The sequence below is a fragment of the Furipterus horrens genome, unplaced genomic scaffold (assembly GCF_987537825.1).
Source record: "Furipterus horrens unplaced genomic scaffold, mFurHor1.1.pri manual_scaffold_1, whole genome shotgun sequence".
NCBI lineage: Eukaryota > Metazoa > Chordata > Mammalia > Chiroptera > Furipteridae > Furipterus > Furipterus horrens.
In genome coordinates, this window is record NW_028327171.1 from 112947984 (window position 1) to 112969761 (window position 21778).

Genomic DNA, 21778 nt, shown 5'->3' on the forward strand with positions numbered 1-21778 from the left:
TAGCCTAGTAGAAGAGAACCACTTCAAATAAAGCTTTATCCCCTTCTCCCAACAGCCATAGGTTCAATACCTGATCAATAAGGAGGTATACGTAAAGGCCCAGCCAGTGTGATTGCTCCAGTTCAGGACAAGTCTGAAGGGCCATCTCAGTTTGTGATCTCTGTAGGACTGGCCGAAGAGTTCTTTAAAAATAAGTCATAGCCCAACCTTTAATATATTTGAACCTGTAGATAGTATTTTTGTTTGTCAACATTTATCATTATGATACAAAAGGGATAGAGTCAGCAATTGAAGTTTATACATCATTGAAGTTTATTATAGTTTATAAATTGAATCATTTCTTTTTTAGCTACTGAGGGTTTTTGAGGACGTATACTTTCAAATATTTTAGTCTCTATTCCTTATTAATACTCTGTGTATAATAATCAGTTCTCTATATTTTATATGTCCCCTTAAGATCCAGATTATTTGGTAGGAAGTTTATATGAAGTTAGCCATATGTATTTTTTAAAGCAGTATTTTTGTTTGTTTGGCTAGAGCTCCGGAACTATTTAGTTATATAGCCAAAAATAGCCAAGAGGATGTGTTCTATGAAGATGATGTTTGGCCTGGAGAAAATGAGAATGGGTAAGCAAAATTTGTGGCATTTGTTGCCTCGTAGTTCAACTTAGTGGTTCCAGTGAAAGGTACTATATAGTAGTACTATCAAGAATTTACATTACTTTTTAGGAGAGTGTTCTGTATTGTTTTGTTTTTTTGCTTTAAGATCTTGATATAATTTTTAATATTTCATCTATATTAAGGTACTTTAAATTAATTTTGTGATTTTTAGAAAATTACCGAGAATTAACATGTTCATGTTAATATTAGATTTAGAATTAGTCCCAATTAAGTGTGGTGATTAATTATTAATCATGTATTTGATGTCTTTTATACTTTTCAGTCTTCAGAAGGTTTATATTAGATCTTTTATATAAGCCCTCACAGAGTTTTAACGTGAAACAATTATTGTTTTTAATGTAGTGCCGAGAAAGTTCAAGAAATTATTACTTGGCTAAAGGGACATCCTGTCAGTACTTTGTCTCGTTCTTCTTGTGATTTACAAATTCTGGATGCAGCTATTGTTGAGAAAATTGAGGAAGAAGTTGAAAAGCACAAGGTATTAATTTTTGATAACCAAGATATTGATGAGATTTGAAGTTAAATGAACTATATATTATTCTACAACTAACATTTATGTTTCAGCCAAGTGAAACATACTCAATGGTTTCTAATTTATGTAAAATAATCCCATAATTTAAAAAAATGTTGTAGCTATTTCCAGTGGACATTAATAAGTTTATATAAATAAATGTAAATGCACTTTAATTTATAAAAGCCATAGCATTTAAATTTTATGTCCTTATAGTTTTTCTAATTTTAGGAATTAATATTTTATGATTTTAGTCAAAATAGAAAGTTTCTGATTGAGAGGTAATATTTATCCCTATTCCTTTCTATTCTTAAGTTCTGTTTTTACAGAACATAAAATTTTTTTACAGAATTAGTTATAAGTGTACTTTCCCACTCATAAATTCATTCACTTACTAAGTATTTTTATGCAGGCTTAACTATTACAACTATTTTGATGCCCTATCTTGATGTAGTAGAAAATGAATTGATTACGCATCTTTTTTTAACTTCTGGTTTTATTTTTCACCCTTTTTCCTTTTTATAAAAATTATGTTGCTGACCAGCATGGCTCCATTGTTTGACTGTTGTTCTGCAAAGCGAAAGGTCACCAATTCAATTCCCAATCAGAGCACATGCCTCTTCCGGGCTGGTCCCCGGTGGGGCCCCGTGCAAGAGGTGTTTCTCTCACGCATTGATAGTTCTCTCCCTCTCTTTCTCCCTTCCTTCCCCTTTCTCCAAAAATATATAAATAAAATCCCTTTAAAAATAAATGAATAAAAAAGAAACACGAGGGATCCTTTTTTTAGAAAAATGATGTTGCTTTGCTAACACAGTGCTCTAATAGCAGAGAGTTAAGAACTGGGCTCTGAAGCCATCTTCATCCCTCTTTTCAATGCTTGTAAACTTAAGCAAGATACAAGATCCATGGCTTTGTATTCTTTCTCATCAGTAAAATGAGGATAAAACAGTACCTACCTTACAGGGTCATCAAAAGGATTAATCGAGTTGATGCATGTAAACTCCTTCTAAAAATGCCTAGCTATTTTGGGTATTATAATAATAATATAAATATTATTATTATTATTTGAATTATCACATGCTTTAAGAGCTATATGAATGCAGTCTGGGTAATCACCACTAAATGACTATCTCTTTAGGAAAGAATACAAGGTTCAGAGCCCAGAGTTTGGTTTTTTAAAAGGCCTTTCTTTGATATTCAGCTGAGGATAGTAAGCCTGCATTTCTCTTTTTCTTTTCTTTCTTTCTATTTTGCTTTTTTTGCATCTCTTTTGAGTTGTCTTTAAATGTAGAGTAAAATCTATTTGTCCAGCATTGTTTTTGAAATAAGTTTTCTATTTAACAGAAGTTTATAACTTTAAGTCTCCAAATTTTACTTTAAAATTTGGATGCAGAGCTTTCTAAAGGGTTTTACACATTTTCCCTTTATTTTGTTAACATAAGATATATATACAAAGTTGTAGTTCGATGTTTTGGTTGCAGCATTTTAAAAAATATGTGTGTCTATAAGTTAGAGGAATTTTTATGGGGGGAAAAAAACCTATGAATGTGTCAAGGAGGTACAGTTAGGAATGATTTTATTTTTTTTCCTTTTAGGATTATAAAGAAAGGGAGAAAAAAACTAAAAAAACAAACACAACATTCTGAACATAATTTATGCTTTTTTTTTATAATGCAGGATTATTATTAAGTGTATTAGTAGTTTTCTTATTGGACAGTGATTCCCCAAGTCAGCTAATTATCAAAATTACTGAAGGAGCTTTTTAAAAAACATGCATTCTAGATTCCATGCCTGGAGTAGTACTGCTCAAACTTTTAATGTGCACACAATCACTGGAAGATCTCGTGAAAATGCAGATTCTGATTCAGCCACTAGAGGGTTAGGTTTGAGATTCTGCATTTCTAACAAGTTTACAGGTGATCACATTTTGAGTAGCCAAGCCCCAGAACTCCTCATTTAGTATTTGTGGATTGAGGTTTATTGTGAAAATTCCCCAGTTTATTAATTTGCCTAATGAATCAGGTTTAATTGCCATGTCCTTTTCAGTGCTATAATGCAATAATGCCTAGGGATATATTAGACCATATAGTTTTTTAAATATGCAATTCTCCAGGCATAGTTCTTGGGTCTGCTTTTTAAAACAGTTTTTAAATTTCTTTATTCTTTCTTTTTTTGCTGTTGTCAGTGTATACAAGCTTACTCTCTTAGTCTGTCTGGTCTGAAAACACAGGCAACTTGCCAGAAAGGCCTTCACTTTTCACCCTATTTAAAATTGCAGTTTCTCCTCACACTACTGATCTCCCTTACCTGCTTTATTTTTCGCTATGCTTTTATCTTCAGACACGCTCTATATTTTCCTTACAGTAGTCCTTCTCTATATCACGGTTCACTTATCATGGCCTCACTGTGTCGTGGGAATTTTTAAATATATATTTAATTATTTATCGCAGATTTTTCGCTATATTGCAGGATTTTGCGGTACTGTATATGTATGTTGTTAAAGTTACGTAGATTTAAGAGTGTAGAATAAATGTAAGGTTCCTGCTTCGCAGAGGGGTCTAGAATGTAATACCCGCGATAAGTGAGGGAATACTGTATTTTCTTTCTCTTATGTCTTCCTCAACAAGAATAAAAGAGCAGATCACTGTTTTATTCCCAGCATCGAAATCAATACATGGTACATAAATGGAACTCAGTAAAGATTTGTTGAAAGAATTAATGAAATGTTGCTATAATAAAAGAAAATTGACTCTATTTAAAGGCTTCAGCATTTTACAGTGTATAAGTACATGACCTCTGTAGCGTATGATCTCTGTAGCTAGGGCTGTTTTATGTCCTTTTGTACTTATTTCCATAAGCCATGTTCTAAAGCTAGGTGACTGCCAGATAAGTAAACTGCTGTCATTTTTCTTATTACATAGGAATTCACTTAAAAATACTTAATATGAATTGTAGCTATAGATTGCCATGGGTATAAATCATTCTCACATTTTTATTACGTAGAACAGGTAAAACTTCCATCTCATGAATGGAAGGAAGCTGTGTTTAAGTGTGAGTTGACAGAACTAACAAGTAGCAAAGAGTACAAAAATCTTCCGGCATTCATTTACTTATTTATTTATACATTTTATTTATCTACTTTTAGAAAGGGAGAAGGAAGGGAGAAAGAGAGGGAGAGAAACATTAATTGTGTGAAATGCATCAATTGGTTGCCTCTTACACTCCCTCAACTGGGGACCTGACCCACAACCCAGGGATGTGCCCTGACTGGGAATCAGACTGGTGACCTTTAGGCTTGTGACCTTTAGGCATCCTACCCACTGAGTTACACCAGTCAGGGCTGCTTCCAGCACTTTTTGGATGATCAAAACTCAAACCTGACCAGTGTGGGTCTCTGGTTGGGACATGTGCAAGAGACGGTTGATCTATGTTTCTCTCCCTCGCTTTCTCCCTTCCTTCCCCTCTCTCTGAAAATAAATAAATAAAAATTTTTTTTTAATTAAAACATCAAAGCCAGTTTCACAACAGATTCCAAAAGCAAAGATTTTATTAAACAAATACCATCTTTTCATAAGTAGCAACAAAATCCACTTTTTAAAAAGTCTTCGTTAACCATTGTACAGTTTATTTCGTTATTGCTTAAAGGTGGCTTTTTAAACTTTATTGTTTTTTATTCTGTTATAGTTTTCCCAATTTTCCCCCATTGCTCTTCCCTGCCCACCCTGCCTCACAGTCAATCCCCACCCTGAAAAATATGGAATGCTTCACGAATTTGCATGTCATCCTTGCACAGGGGCCATACTATCTTCTCTGCATCTTTCCAATTTTAGTATAGTGCTGCCAAAGCGAACACATGTATACAATGTTTTTAGAGTAAAAAAGTCACTTGAATAGAATAGCATTTACATTAAAGTTCAAATCAGACAAATCTAATCTTTTGCCTTAGAAGTAAGGTTGCTTTTGGGGAGGGTAGTAATAGAGAGGGAAGGGAATACAGGGGTTTATATGTTGTGCTAAGTAATGTTTATACTATAAAAATTGATCAGGCTATATACTCATAATTTTTTATTTTTCTGTGTCTTATAGTTTTAAATTTTTTATTATACATAAGAATTTGTTATTCCTCCTTACTGCATCTGAAGAATTTCAAAGATAAATATTTAATTTTTTTTATTTTCTCAGCAAAGAAAGAATAGTAAGAAGGTACGAGTGACAGTGAAGCCCCATTTGCTGTACAGAGTAAGTTTTCCTTAAAGAATTCTGGTTTTTTACTTTGAAAGTATAGAAGAAACAAAATATTTTCAATATATTAGAAAACTTTAAAATTAGAGTTAATAATAATAATTAAAGCTTTCTTTTGTTCAGCCCTTAGAACAGCAACATGGAGTTGTTCCTGATCGGGATGCAGAATTTCGTCTCTTTGACCGTGTTGTGAATGTGCGAGAGAACTTTTCAGTGCCGGTTGGCCTTCGGGGAACCATCATAGGAATTAAAGGGGGTAATATCTCAATACTTGACGTGTTGTCAACTGCGTTTTATTGTAAAGTAAAACAAATTTGTGTCATTTCTAGCAGAAAATGACTATAAATTAGGGGAGGGGAGTAAATCCTTTTATGTTTCAGGGTTTTTGTTTTGTTTTGTTTTGTTAGTTTTTAGAGAAAATTCTTTTCTGTCTTGTGCAGTTATCTATGAGTAATTATTAGAAGGGGAAGTTGAGCAAGGACTGCTGAAAATTTGGTAGCTTACATATAACACATTAAAATTACACAAGACCTTAGTGGATATGTTCATATTTTCATGAAACTGAGAGAAATGTTTCATCATTTCTCCTTAGTTAGGCTTTCATTTAATCTTGCTCAGAAGTTTACCTTAATTGGTATTGTACCTCACTTATCACGGGTATTACGTTCCAGACCGCCCCGTGAAGTAGGAACCTTACATTTATTCTACACTCTTAAACCTACGTGACTTTAACAACATACGTATACAGTACCACAAAATCCTACGATATAGCAAAAAATCCGCGATAAATAATTAAATATAGTATTTTTTAAAATCCTGCAATACAGTGAGGCCGCGATAAGTGAACCGCGATATAGCGAGGGATTACTGTAATCTCTTGATTTGTGTTGAAAAAGAAGCAAACCTGAAATGTGAGCTCATTTACAATTAAAAGACTTGAATTAAATGTGCATATTAATTTAAATTTTATGAATACAGCTAGATAACATACATAAAACAGATATCGATCTATTGCACAGTATTGTGAATATAGTTAACACTTCTGTACTATACACTTAAAAATGATTAAGATGATAAATCTTATGTTGTGTTTTCTACAAAAAAAGAATGAGAGATGGAGAGAAAAGTGAAGAAGCATTGTGTCTGAAAGGGAAGCCAAGAGTGAACAGCTTTGGAGCATAGATTTCAAACACAGTCCGCCCAGTGTAGAGTAGGCAGTCAGGCGGCGAGGGCACCTGTGCTGGCAACACTGTCCCTCCCTGTTCCCGGCCTTCAACCTTGGTTTCCCTGTCCAGAAAGTAGGAAGGTCAGGTGGGCCGTGAGCCTAAGAGAACTGCTTATTTAGGGCCAACGCTGTGCCAGGCACTTTCACAGTTTGCATTTAATTCTCAGGTGTTATTTTCTTACCTGAGAGGTTGACTCCCCTGACAGATAAGTGGCAGAGCTGGGATTTGAACTCTTAACCTTATTTTTACCTAACATTGAGCATTGGTTCTCCACATTTTCCATCTTCACACCCTCTTGGGGCTTCCGTGCTTACTTGGCTCTAAAAGAGAATTTCCTTCTCTGATTTTTTTTTTTTTTTAATTCCTTAGCTACATTTCTGGCAGCTGGAAATGGAGAGAGGAGGGTCTCGACTAGGTGTGGAAAGGGTCAGATGGGTGTGATGAAGCAACCCTCCTGCTGCTGTCTACTCAACCCCCTTGATCAGCTTTTCAGATATTGAGCTTACTAGATTGTACTGTAGTTAGATTGTCCTGATGAAGGCCTTAGGAATCTGATAACATAGAAGTTTCCTTTCTTCTGACAATTCCTATCATAATAGTGACTGCTTGGAATTTTGTCTTGAGAAGGGTATTAAAGTTACATCTACCCTGAGTGGAAAGGGGCTCCATCATTGATTAGCCATGTCTGCCATGGACACGGAATAGAAAGGGGAATATTTGTTATTACTTTCCTCAGCTGAGACCTCATCTCCATAGTCATCTCCACTAAGGGGATTAACAAATGTCAGTAATCTTTTGAGGAAGTGGGCCTTCCCTCAGAAAGAAAATGGGAACCCAGAAGGTGGACCTTCTTGAGTTTAGATTTTAGGTAAAAGTGTCAGGTTGAAAGGTACAACTGGATGAGTTCTACAGGCCTGGTTTCAACTGGGCAATAATGGACTGGGGGTAGGGGGCATCCTCCCAACCCATACCAGGAGGTAACACGGTATTAGAAATTGTGTTAGAGAAACAGAACCAGTATGATGGAAAGATGGGGATGGGGGTTAGGGAATGTCAGTCAATTCTGAAGATACATGACTCTTATTAATTTGGGCTTAGAATTCAGAGCGTTGTTATAGCTAATTTCACTTAAACTTGGAGTTATAGGTAAATTGAATCTTTCCAGATATATCTCATCATGCTCTCTGCCAAATTCTTCTTTCTCCTAAGTTTACTGCACTGATGTCTTTCTCATGAAACTCCTGTTTCAGTTATGACATCCATAATCTTGCACGTCATTATCAGCCAGAACCTTGGAGTCATCTTAAGCATCTCCATTCTTTTTACCTACATAGGTCACAAACTCTTGCCAATTTCATTTAATAATATATCCATTCTTTCCATTCTACTCCCCTCATTGCTGCTATGTTTTCAAATTTTCATTGCCTTTTGTCTGTCTTTTTTGAAGACCTTTTAAAGTGCAAGCTCTAAAGTTATCTCTTTTATTAACTCTCTTAGAATGAGTAATTTGAAATATATAATAAAGCAAAGAGAAAAGTATAATTCCCCACAGCATCTCATTTAAAATATTATTTTACTTTTTTTTTTAGTATGTTTTATTGATTATGCTATTGCAATTATCCCAATTTTTCGCCCTCAGCCCCCTTCTGCCTGGTACCCACCTTCCCTCTAGCAATCCCACCACCTTAGTTCATGTCCATGGGTCATGCATATAAGTTCTTTGGCTTCTCCATTTCCTTTGCTACTCTTCCCCGTCTGTTTTGTACCTAACAATTATGCTTCTTAACTCCTCCACCATTTCCCCATTTCTCCCCTCCTCCCCTTTCCCCACTGAAAATCCTCCAAACGATGTCCATATCTATGATTCTATTCCTGTTCTAGTTATTTGCTTAGTTTGTTTTTGGTTTTGTTTTTCAGATTCAGTTGTTGATACTTGTGAGTTTGTTGTCATTTTACTGTTCATAGTTTTGATCTTCTTTTTCTTAAATAAGTCTCTTTAACATTTCGTATTATAAGGGCTTGGTGATGATGAACTCCTTTAACTTTACCTTGTCTGGGAAGCACTTTATCTGCCCTTCCATTCTAAATAATAGCTTTGCTGGATAGAGTAATCTTGGTTTTCATCACTTTGAATACTTCTTGCCAGCCCCTTCTTGCCTGCAAAGTTTCTTTTCAGAAATCTACTGATAGTCTTATGGGAACCCCTTTGTACGTAACTCTCTGCTTTCCTCTTGCTGCTTTTAAGGTTCTCTCTTTATCTTTAACCTTTGGCATTTTAATGATGATGTATCTTGGTGTGGTCCTCTTTGGGTCCAGCTTGTTTGGGACACTCTGTGCTTCCTGTACTTGTATGTCTGTTTCCTTCGCCGAATTAGGGACATTTTGTTTCATTAATTTTTTAACTACGTTTTGAATTTCTTGCTCTTCCTCTCCTTATGGCACCTCTGTGATTCAAATGTTGGTATGTTTAAAGTCCCAGAGGTTCTTAAGCCTCTCCTCTTTTTTTTTTTTTTCATTCTGTTTCTTTTTTCTGTTCTGATTGAATGTTTATGTCTTCCTTTTGTTCCAAATTGTTGATTTGAATTCCATTTCCTTTCCTTCACTGTTGGTTCCCTGTGGATTTTTCTTTATTTCACATAGTATAGCCTTCCGTTATGCATTTGCTGTACTCTGTGAGTTCTCTGAGCATCTTTACCACCAGCGTTTTGAATTTTGCATCTTATAGGTCGGCTATCTATTTCATTTAGTTTTTTTCCTGGGATTTTGTTCTGTTCTTTCATTTGGGCCATATTTCTTTTTCTCCTCAATTTGGCAGCCTCCTTGTGTTTGTTTCTGTGTGTTAGGTAGAGCTGCTTTGACTCCCTGTCTTACCACACCTGTTAAGTTGAATGTGGCAGAGCCTTCGGTATTCACCAGGGCAGGGCAGCCTGCTTCACTGCTTTGTGGCTTTGTATGTGGGAGAGGGGACAGTACCACAGCCTGGTTGCTGGAGGCTTGCTTGTCACTCACCTTGTTTCCAGTCGCTTCATCCCCTTCCAGTATGTGACTGACTCCCTTCTGGCTCTTGCCCTGGTAGTGGTTCCCAGAGTGGGTGGGTTTGTGTGCGTTCTAGGACCGTGCAGGACCTTTAAATGGATTCTTCTGAGAGACTGGCAGTTTATTCCACTGCCCCAACCCCACTAGTTTTTACAGAAGTTATGAGGCTTTAATTTCCCAGCGCTGGAACCCTGGGCTGCGCGATCTGGCCTGGGGCTGGTATCACTTTCTCCCAAGGTATCCCTCTTGATTTTTATCCACCACATGTGAATATGAGGCCAATGCTGCCACACCATGTCCTCTTTCTCCCAGCTCCCTGTTTGTGCCCCTTTTACCCATCTGGATGAATAGGCTTCTTTAAATCCTTGGTTGTTGGACTTCCAGTTTGATTTTCTGGCAATTCTGGATGGTTTTTGATTTGAGGTTAGTTGTGATCCTTCTTATGGTTGCGCAAGTAGGTGAAGCGTGTCTATCTATACCTCTGTCTTGACTGGAATCCCCCTATTTTACTTTAAGTTAATACAAGTAATTTAATTAGTGAGCTTATTTATTTTTCATTTACTGTCTGTATTTCCCACAGCACTCTGGTAGATCTAATGCTTCTTACATTTTCAAAAACGCATATACTGATTTTTCATCATAATGATCTTTTTTCCTCTTTTTTAAATAGCTAATAGAGAAGCTGATATACTATTTGAAGTATTATTTGATGAAGAATTTCCTGGAGGCTTAACAATAAGGTTTGTATTTCCACATGATAATTATATTTTATGAATATGTCCATGTGGCCAGTGGCTTTTTATTACTTGTTTGTCTATGATTTGAGTTCCTGTTATAAGCAAGGCATGATACTTGCTACTAGGGATGTAATAGTGAATAGGACATTTTCTTTTTTTTTAGTGCAGGAGATAACTAACTGATTAAAGAATTAATTAAATTGTGACGTGCTGGGAAAGAGAAGTTCAGGTTTCTATAACCTATCTGATAGTTCCAGAGAGCTAGAATGTGAAGAATGAACACTAGTTAACTAGGGCAAGAGGGAGGAAAAGTCACAGGTAGTGAAAAAGAAGGAATAGCATATGCAGCAACATTTTTACTCATTCAGAAAACTAAAAGAATGCAAATGTTTCTGAACTTCAGCAACTGTTTCTAAACTTCAGCAACTCGGTAAGATTACAATGAGAGAGAAAAACAAGGACCACACTGTGCAAGAACTTTTAAGTCATCTTTCAGGACATGTTAAGGATCTTGTTATCTTGGTCTTCATCCTTAAAGCAACATCAAAAATCAGCATCAAAGTCAGAGATGTGGCATGATGAGTTTTGCATTCTTAATGTTTAAATAACTTGAGGAATAGAAATGTTTTTTAATTTAGTAACATATTAAGTCTTCATTATCTGTTTTAGTGTACTTGTGGGTGCTCAAGCTATATGGGGTAGTTTGAAGTATGAATGGCAGGTGTAATAAGAGAGACAGGGAATTGAACTGACCTTTGAGAAGGGGTGAAAAGATCGTGAGACGTTAAGGTGTTGAGAGGAAGAGAATTGGATTTTTTTTCAATTTTTTAAATTTTTTTATTATGTTTTTAATTTTTATTAAATTTATAGGGGAAACATTGTTTAAACAACATTGTATGAGTTTCAGATGTGTAACTTTATAAGCAACATCTGTGTCCTGTTGTGTGCTTATCCCCCAAAGTCTAGTCTGCTTTTGTCATCATGCATTTCACCACCTTTGCCCTCTCTGTCCTCCCCCATCCCCTTCCCATCTGATAACTACATTCTATTGTCTGTATCTATGAGTTTGTTTATTCTTTTTTTTTTTAATTAATTAGGGTGATATTGGTTAATAAAATTTATAGGTTTCAAGTACATTTCTATAATACATTCTCTATATTTTATTGTGTGTTCACCACCCAAAGTCTAATCTTCTTCCATCACCATTTATCTCACCTTTACCCTCTTCTCCCCGTTCCTAATCCCTTACCTGTGGTAATCACCATACTGATGTCTGTGTCTATGTTGTTTAGTCTTTTGTTGCTTTTATAAATGTCCACATAGGAGAGAAATCATATAGCTTTTCTGTCAGACTTATTTCACTTAGCATGATACTCTCAAGATCCATCTGTGTTGTCATAAATGGCAACATTTTTCCTTTTTTATGGCTGAGTACTATAGCCATGAGTAACATATGTACCGCATCTTCTTTATCCAGTAATTGGTTGAAGGACACTTAGATTGTTTCCATATAGTGGTATTTTGAATAATGCTGTAATGAACATAGATCTGCATATCTTTATGAATCAGTGTTTTCTGGTTTTTCATGTGTATAACCAGAGGACAGATATGCTGGGTCATGTGGTAGCTCAATTTTTAATTTTTCAGGAATCTGTATACTGTTTTCCATAGTGACTAGACCAATTTACAGTCCTACCAACAAGTTTACCAAGGTTCCCTTCTCCACATCCTCTCCACTACTTGCTATGTCTTGTTGATAACAGTCATTCTAACAGGTGTGAGGTGGTGGCTCATTGTGGTTTTGATTTGCATGTTCCTAATAGCTAGTGATATTTAACAGTATTGAACATCTTTTCATGTGTCTGTTGGCCATTTATTTGTCTTCCTTGGAAAAGTGACTATTCAGGTCTCTGCCCACTTTTTTGTTTTTTAATGTTTTATTGATTATGCTGTTACAGTTGTCCCAATTTCTTTTCCCTCTTCTGCCCTCCACCCAGTGACCCCACCTCCCTCCAATTGTGTCCCCCCCCTTAGTCCATGCCCATTGGTTGTGTGTATAGTTCTTTTCAACATCTTCCTGTCTGCTCCACTTCCTCCTACTATGCTGCTTTTTTTTAAAGTATATTTTATTGATTATGTTGTTACAGTAGTTCCAATTCTTTTCCCCTTTGCTCCCTTCTGCCCAGTACCCCCCTTCCCTCCAGCAGTTCCACACCCCTTAGTTCATGTCCATGGGTTGTGCATATAAGTTCTTTGGCTTCACCCTTTCCTCCATTATTCTTAATATCCCCCTGTCTATTTTGTACCAATCAATTAAGCTTCTTAGTCCCTGCACCATCTACCCATTTCTCCCCCTTCCCGAACCCAGCTGATAAAACTGCAAATGATCCCCATAGCTATGATTCTGTACCTATTCTGGTTTGCTTAGTTGGATTTTGTTTTTATTGTTTAAATTCAGTTATTCATAGTTGTGAGTTTGTTGTCATTTTAGTGTTCATAGTTCTGGTCTTTTTCTTAACTAAGTCCCTTTGACATTTCATGTAATAATGGCTTGGTGATGATGAACTCCTTTAGCTTTACCTTGTCTGGGAAGCACTTCATCTCCCCTTCCATTCCAAATGATAGCCTTGCTGGATAGAGTAATCTTGGTTGTAGGTTGCTTTTCTTCACATTGAATACTACTTGCCAGTCCCTTCCTGCCTGCAAAGTGTCCTCTGAGAAATCAGCTGATAGTCCTATAGGCACCCCCCTGTAGGCAACTCTTCACCTCTCTCTTGCTGCCCCCAGGACTCGTCTTTATCTTTCACCTTTGGCATCTCAGTCTTGATGTGTCCTGGTGTGGTTTCCTCTGGGTCCAGCTCGCCCGGGACCCTCTGTGTTTCCCAGACCTGTATGTCCGTCTCCTTCGCAAAATTTGGGAAGTTTTCCTCATTTTTTTTAATTCTTGTTTCCTCATTCTGCATTGGTTGACTTTTTTTCTTCCTTATGTTCCAAATCATTGATTTGAACCCCAATTTCCTTCTCTTCACTGTTCGTTTTGTGTGGATTTTTCTTCGTTTCACTTAGCTTAGCCTTCACTTCTTCTCTTATGCGTTTGCTGTACTTAAGCATATCTGTCAAGCCTGTGAACATCTTTATCACCAATGTTTGGAATTCTGCTATTTCCTCATCTGTTAGGTTGGCTATCTCCTCGTCGCTTAGTTCTCCTACTGGAACCTTGATCCATTCCCTCTTTCGGCCATAGTTATCTGTCTCAACTTGATAGGCTCCTGTGTCTGTTTGCCTCTGTGTCTTAGGCAGAGCTGTTGCTCCTGTTACATTGTAAGGGGCGGAGCCTTAGGGATTCATCAGTACAGGGCTACCTGTTTCACCACGTTGTGGTGCTGTATGTGGGGGAGGGGTCCGAGAGGGGACAATGCTGCCTGGCCAGCACTCGCCCCTTTTCCAGGCACCTCGCCCACTTCCGCACCGGAATGGCGCCTCTCTGGCTGCTGCCCTGGCCTTCATTCCCAGAGTGGGTGGGTCTGCAGACATTCTAGGACTCTGCTGAGAGACCAGCAGTTTCTGCCTGCACCCCAACCCCCACTGGTCTGCAGTCAGAAGCAATGAGGCTTGATTTTCCCCAGTGCTGGGACCTTGAGCTTCAAGGTGCAGTGAGGAGGTGGGAACGCTCCCCAGGTGTATCTTCTGACTTTTTAAAACGTGTGACTGCACTCTCTGCTGGCCTGCCGCTGCTGCTACCACCACACTGCATCCTCTCCGACCTGGCTCCACCCCTCCTACCTGTCTGGATGAGTATTTCTTCTTTATATCTTTGTTTGCTGGACTTCCATGCACTTTGATTTTCTGGAACTTCTGGTTGTTTCTAGTTTTCAGGTAGTTGTATTCCTTCTTAGTTGTGGAGGGGGACACAGTTTGTCTACGCCTCCATCTTGGCCAGAAGTCTGTCTCTATGTATTTTTGATCGAGTTTTATTTTTTCTTCGATCTAATAGTTGTTTGGTAGCATGTTGTTTAATCTCTACATATTGTCGTTTTTCCAGCTTTCTTCTTGTATTTGGATTGTTTTTAATTTAACAAGGGTGAGACTTATTCAAGTCTGTTTTGGGGGAACACTAAAAGAAAGAAAATTTGAAGTTCCAGAGAAAAGATCATAAGAGAATGAGAGGCACCATTAAATATTAGAAAATATAGGATCTCTTGCTTAACCTTTGCATTGGCTTTGGTAGGATTATTAGAAGCATTCTGACTCTCAGTTTCCTCAAATAAAATGAAGGTGTACTCTACTAGATTATTGTGTAGATTAAATGAAATGTTTTCTGGTTTTTCCTTTCTCCCTTCTAAAAACTGACTGGAAAACTGAGCTAAATTTAGCTTAGTTTTTCTTTTTCTCCTCTATTTTGATTTGTAGGTAATTAAAATTAAAAAATGGATTATTCTTGTTAGCCTCTTTGCGTGAGATCACAACCTTCAGCTCCTATACCGAATGATCACCTTTGGAATGCTGTTACTGTTTTTTTTGCAGTTTGAATGTGCCTGTAACCCAAAGATTTTACTGTTTTCATTCTTCAAGTGCAGCAGTAGAGTCTGCATCCCAAATCTGATTTTATTTTTCATTAAAAATGTTTGCTTATGAATAGCCTTGGCTCAATAATTTTAAAAATTTATTTTTATAATAATTTTTTTTCTCAGTCATTTTTCCCCTCCTAGGTAGAGGCAGTAGGTGGGTTTTTTTGTTTGTTTTTTGTTTTTTGACTGATAAAGAATTGTGTAAACGATTACCTGCCTGCAGTATATTCATTTCTATAGTGTAGAATCTTTTAGTTCTCACAAAACCATTTTCTACACATTTTACAGAGAGTTCTCATAAAATGATTCTACTTCTGATCTTGCAATATAAGAAAATTATATTAGGAAATGGCAGGTGATAGTTGAAAACTTTTGATAAAAGAAGGCTTATTTTAATATTTAAACTTTTATCAAGGTCAGGAAGGAAGGAAGTTACCAATATTTATCTCTTAAACCTTTCTAAGTCTTGAACTTTAAGATGGGAAGATGAGGATGAAAAGGGGCCAGACTCAACAATTGATGAGGAGACAAATGTGATAAAAGCTGACATTTGCCTCATTACATAGATAGAGCCATACTGAAAATGGCTCCACACTTGGATAGCTTCTGCGATGTCCTAACCTAGACTGTACAAACCAGTCTTCTTTAAGAAATTTGACATTTAATTCATAAACTTGGTCATTCTCAGCTGTTATGTTGTAGGCCTTCTGAGGGCAAACTAACACATACATACACACCTTTACACATATAACTACACCTCTAGAACAGTTTTTTTCCCACTTAGTAGCACTGAATAGTCTATATGGAAACTCTTCAGAAGTGCATCATTTTATGAAATTAGATTTTTCTATGATTTCAAGTTCTACTGAATTTAAAGGTAATATTTATTGATTCAAATTATGGACTGTACACCCCAAAATTACTTGATTCTTCTTTCTAGCATATTCAGTATTATTTCACTCTGAATGTGATTTAACTTTTTACTTGTAGGTGCTCACCTGGTAGAGGTTATCGACTGCCAACAAGTGCCTTGGTGAACCTTTCTCACGGGAGTCGCTCTGAAACTGGAAATCAGAAGCTGACAGCCATTGTGAAACCACAGCCAGCTGTGAATCACTATAGTTCAAATCCACTGGTTTCATCTGGGAATTTGGGAGTCTTGAACCATTCCCCTCAATCAATTTTTGTTCCTACACAAGTAAGACTCTTTGTACCCCCTTTACAAATCACAGGCACACTGTAAATAGAAACCTAATTTGACAAAAAGATGTGGTTTAAGTCAATTCCAGATTTCTTTTAAACAGGCTAGTGGAGAATGCTATTGATAACATTCTACCTATATAATAAAATTACAGTTATATTAAAGAGGAAAGATATTTATTTTTAAAAAATCCTGAAAATGTCTTTTTTCTTTTTATATATTTACTTTGAAATTAACATTAATTTGTTTTTTATATAACCCAAATGTATGATACCTGCTATAAAAATGACATTAACTTGAAAGATAAAAGGGAGAGGACTATATCATGTTTATCAAAAGCAATTTTCAGGTATTGTCATTTCTCCTACTGTATTCTTCTTCCTCAAAATTGCTGTGGCTATTCAGGCTCTTCTTTGGTTCCACACTCCCACTCTTATTAGGGATTTCTGGACCCAAGGGTAGGTAGGACGATGACCATGTCCAGCTTGAAGCAGCTAGAGGAGCTCGAGACCTTCGCCCATTGTCCTTTATAAGATTATAAAGGGTCTTAAGTCTGAGAGGGAGGGGTTGTTATTTTTTATCGTTAAAATAATTAATCATTTATTTAAAAAAAAAGAATGTATGAAAGGGTGAAGCGGGAGAGCTTGTATGTACGACCCATGGGCATGGACTTGCTGGGGAGAGGGGCTGCTAAGTGGGGGGGAGGAAAGGGGAAAATATTGGAACTATTGTAACAATATAATCAATAAAATATACTAAAAAAAAAAGAGAGAGAGAGAGAGAATCCAAGTGAATAGAATAAATTCCAGAAAGTAAAGGATTATTCTAGCCATAATTTTTGACATAGTCATTAAAATATTTTGTAATGAAAAACAGTGATTCTGTCAAACCATGACTACCCAATAAAGAATATTGCAGAAAACCTCATTAAGGCCTAACAATATATTAAGAAAAGTGCACCTTGTTAACAAACCTAAATTATGTTTCTCATTGGGTTATATAGATCACCAAACGTTCCCAAAATAATTTTTTGATTAAATGAAAAAGTGAATAAACTATTTTCTAAAAGCAAAAAAAAAAAGACTATTTCAGATTCCTACCATGTAATTCATCGGTAATCCCCTTTATTTCATCTTCCTGGGGACAGATATTGAATTGTTTTGTGTGAGACATTTACGTTTATTTAATTCCCTGACCATAAATCTTACCAAACTTTTTAATCTAAATAATGCATGTTTATTATAGACTAACTAGAAAACACAGACAAGTAGATAATAACAAAGCAGACAGAAGCAAACATTCTCTAGAATCTCATAGGTACTACTGTTAAATTTTGTTGCATATTTTTGGAGAGTTTTAATCTGCATGAAATCAGTCACCCATAACTAATAGCTGATTTTTAACCTATTAGATTACTTTTGTGTAAGATGAAGATTTTTAATAAAATCAATAGATGTTAGTTTAAATGAGATAATATATCGGTACATTGAAAGACAAAAAGAACCTATTGGTATTGACATCTTGATTCAGCATAATCTTTTACAGCATTTGTTATACTTTAAGTACTTTCCAGTAAAACCATTCAAAACTATTTAACTATGAAGAAAGCCATTTTTACTTCTGTGATCACTATACTGAGCTCCAGAAGGAAAGAAGTGAGATTTCAGATAATGAAAATCAAATATCTTCTCTCACACTAAATAATTTTAATGAATAAATTATTTGATTTTTAATATCAATCTTTATTTTTTCATGTTTTAGTTCCTTAAGAAATTTCTTGTGCTTTGCCAGGTACTTACTAAAGATGATGATGAGTTTTGCAACATTTGGCAGTCCTTACAGGGATCTGGAAAGGTTCAGCACTTTCAACCAGCTCTGCAAGAGAAGGTTAGTATACCTTTTTCGAGGGACATTTACCTTAAAAATTTTTAATTTTATGTATTTTTTCAGCTATGCAGTGATTAATTTTCTTCAAAAATCTTATAAAATAGAAATAACAGTTTGCATACTCCCTTTCAGCTAGATATGAAAATGTTTTGGACCAATGAGTGAGACTATAGACAACTTTTCTTTTAAATCAGTTTTGGATATTTTTTCAGTTGTTTACAAAATCATGATAACTATAGTTTAAATTGAACAAAGGCCTTAATGGCACTCATTAACTTAGTTATTTCCACTTGAATTTATAGCTTTATGCTGGTAGTTGATTGTCTTTAAGATGAATGAGCAAATTTACATTTCTTGATAAAAAAGAGGAGAGAAATTCTGCTAAAAAGAGTAAACTCAAATCAATAAAAAAGACAAAGAAGAGGAGTGAATTCCTGTAACTCTGTTGAATGTTACTGGCCTATCTTCTTAGCTGAGGTCAAGAAAAAACGTTCTTTCAAGTTTATAAATCAGTAGCCTGCACCATGAGGGCCTCATTTATTCTAATATCCTCAGCGATGGTGGCATTATTAGAGTTAGAGAGGGGAAAATAGCAAAGGGAATGATAGTAAAGTAAACATAAAAAGTGAGAGTGACAAAAATGCATTAAGACTTCTTTAATATATTTGGTACTGCTAACCACTCATTCTTCAGGAGTGCTTTGTCATCATTCCTTCCTTCCACATGCATTTATTGGGTTCCTACCTTATGGACTTAGACCAGGGTAAGAACCTGTGAGAAGTGGTCAAATGCTAGACTTACTTGGAGGGATTGCCAGCTGATGATGAATTATGGGGGTAAAAGAGAAATAATGGATTAAAGGATGTGACTCTTAAGATTTGAGTAACTAAAAGGATAGAGTGACTATTAACTGCGATGAGGAGGACTGTAGGTTAGTAGATTTGTAGAAGATTTAAGACTTCAATTTTGGACATGGTGAGTTTGAGACATATGTTAAACATTTAAGTGAAGATACAGAGTTGACCATTGAGTCTGAAGCTCATGGAGGATGTCCAAACTGGAGAATTTGAAAGGCGTCTTCTATATTCATGTGTATGTGTGTAGCTGTATAACTATTGTCTAATTATCTATATCCAAGGAAGTAACTAGAGACAAAGAAGAATTCTAATAACAGCCTTTGAGAATAACATCCTTAAGGAGTTAGAGAAATTAGGTGAAACTGACAAAGAAGACTGAAGCAGCCAAGGAAGCAGAAAGAAAACCATCAAAGGGTGGTGTCTAGATACCAAGTGAAGAGTGGATGTCATGCAGGATCCATGTGTCAGATGTTGCTCTTGGGTCCTTTAAGATAAAAACTGAGAATTGCCCATAATTTAGCCCATGAAGATCACTGGGAACCGTGACAAAAGCAATCTCAGTGGAGTGATAGGAGTGAAATACTGATTTGAAGGTTGAAGAGAGACTGGTAGGAGAGAAGTTGGAGGCAGTCAATATAGGCAATTTTTTCAAGGAGTTTTGTGCTAAAGGAAACATTACCCTGAGTTCCCTGTTGCCTTTCCTATTAACTTCTTTATTAACCTTTGTTCTTCCAGTTTCTCATTGGGATTGTTCCCCAAAACTCAAGAACAGTTTTCCCTTTGCCCTGTTGCTTGACTTATGACTTTGGCTCTTTCCTCTCTTCTGATTACCACTTAATCTATGTCTGAATCCAACCTCTCAATCAAGATCTAACCCAGTATCTCCAACCCTGTAGAAGACAGGTATAGATGGATACTCACCATCCCCTCAACCTCAAGATGTCACAGAATTGACCTAACCTTGATGTCTTTTATCCTTATTTCTAACACTACCATTTTCCCCAGGAATATAATCTGAAAAGCATGGAATTTAACATTTTTATTCTTTCTCGCCTAATATTCTTTTGCAATGAGACCACAAACTGTTTACTCCTCATTTTCTACAACTGGATCTTAGATTGTCATCCCAGGCCTAGATTAACCTCCCATCTGCATTTCCTATTTCTTATTTTCTTTCTTTTCTAGTTTTTCTAACATAGTACTTCCTGATCAATCTTTTCTAAAGATCTTTTCATCTGTCTTGGCCTAATGGAATAATTGGGCAAAGCTTTTAGTTAATCAGAGCTCCTGGGTTTGAACTCAGTTTATGTCCTGAGGCAGTGTAGTGTGGTGAATCTGGGACTGATCTCAGAATATCAGGAAATCAGATTTTGTGACTCAAATTGAGGAAATGTAATTTTCCTGAGCCTCTCATGTATAAAATTAAGTTTGTGGACTTAGGTCCACTTGGAGGCCTTTTCCAGCCCTAAAATAGTGTTATTCAAATATTTGGAATATGTAAGGCTCCTTGTTTAGTACTACTGGAATTCAGCCTCAACTCAAACTAATATTTAGTCCTCCTATAAGCTAACCCTACCTGATTCTCATATAAAACATGTCCAAGTTCTTGGTAAAATGGTTTGTACCAGTCAAATTGGTCTCTTTACTTTCCCTTTCCCATAAACAGATAAATCCCATTTCAGGTTATTTATATTTCTTGTTGTTTCCATTTAGGATGCTTTTCCTCTCTCACTGCCAAAATCCCCCTAAGTCTCAGCCAGGATGTTCTAATCATGTTACCACCTATTTCCTTGAGGGATCTCAATTTATGATATTATATTTTCTCAGGATATTCTGCATGCATCCCCTGTTACTGGTTGCTATTTCATTATTCATATCAGTTGTATTCTCCAGTGTTTTATCTCCAGTATGTTCCAAGAATTATGAGCCACCAGATACAACACTCATATTCATGAGGCATTGAAAAGCAGCTTGATATTTATCTGATGAACAAATTCTAGAAAATTCATGATAAAAAAAATATTCAGCTTCTAGAAAAGGCAAACCTGGAGGCAATAAAAAGACCAGTGGTTGCCAAGGGTTAGGGAGAGAGGGAGGGATGAATCGGTGGAGTATAGAAGATTTTTAGGGTACTGAAAAATACTCTGTGATACTGTTGTCAATGTAAGAGAAATGTCCAAACCAGTGAAGAATTTTTATGAGTTTATTTGAATCTAAGGACAATATGCCAGGAAGCAAGATATCAGATGTTCCCTAGAATGACAGTTTGCAGTTTCTTTTCTCATTTGGAATCAAAGAGGGAACATAAGGAAGATTACATGAACATGGAAGAAAGGAAGGCAGAGAAACAGCAATGATTGGGTTACAGGATACCAGGATTATGGGCTCTGGATGGTGGTTACACTTTGGAGAGAGCTGAAAAAGAGGCTTTTCAAAGGTGTGCTAACCTAGATGCACAAAAACAGTGGACAAGGCTCAGTTTAAGGCAAAGATAAACCTTTTATTAGGGAAGTTATAGGCCTGAGGTATACTACCCCCTGACCTGCCCTGTTAGGAATTTATGATCCTAACCCTATGAGGTTACTTTCAGTTAGATTTATTAGAGTCCCTTTTTCATCCACATTGTAATGGTAGATACAGGTCATTATACATTTTACCAACCCATAGAATGTAAAACACCAAGAATGAACCCCATGTAAACATGAAGTCCACTTCAGGGGATAATAATGTGTCAGTGTAGGTTCATCAGTTGTAACAAATATACCCATGCCATAAGGGATGTTGATAATGGTGAGGCTATGCATGTGTGAGGGCAGGCGGCAATTTTGTTAT

General features: G+C 36.3%; 1 protein-coding gene and 1 non-coding gene across 3 annotated transcripts in view; one reads left to right on the plus strand and one right to left on the minus strand.

The window, feature by feature from the left end:
* Positions 1–21778, plus strand: part of XRN1 (5'-3' exoribonuclease 1) — a 151585-nt gene that overhangs the window by 97966 nt on the left and 31841 nt on the right. For both annotated transcript variants that reach the window (XM_090278698.1, XM_090278706.1), the window contains exons 26-32: positions 538–627; positions 1024–1159; positions 5375–5431; positions 5558–5690; positions 10367–10436; positions 15992–16199; positions 17994–18089. In XM_090278698.1, the coding sequence (XP_090134824.1) occupies positions 538–627; positions 1024–1159; positions 5375–5431; positions 5558–5690; positions 10367–10436; positions 15992–16199; positions 17994–18089 (790 nt within the window). The remainder of the gene's footprint in view (positions 1–537; positions 628–1023; positions 1160–5374; positions 5432–5557; positions 5691–10366; positions 10437–15991; positions 16200–17993; positions 18090–21778) is intronic.
* LOC150021753 (U6 spliceosomal RNA) lies at positions 4941–5045 on the minus strand. Its single transcript, XR_016513443.1, has one exon. It is a non-coding gene; the product is annotated as a U6 spliceosomal RNA (small nuclear RNA).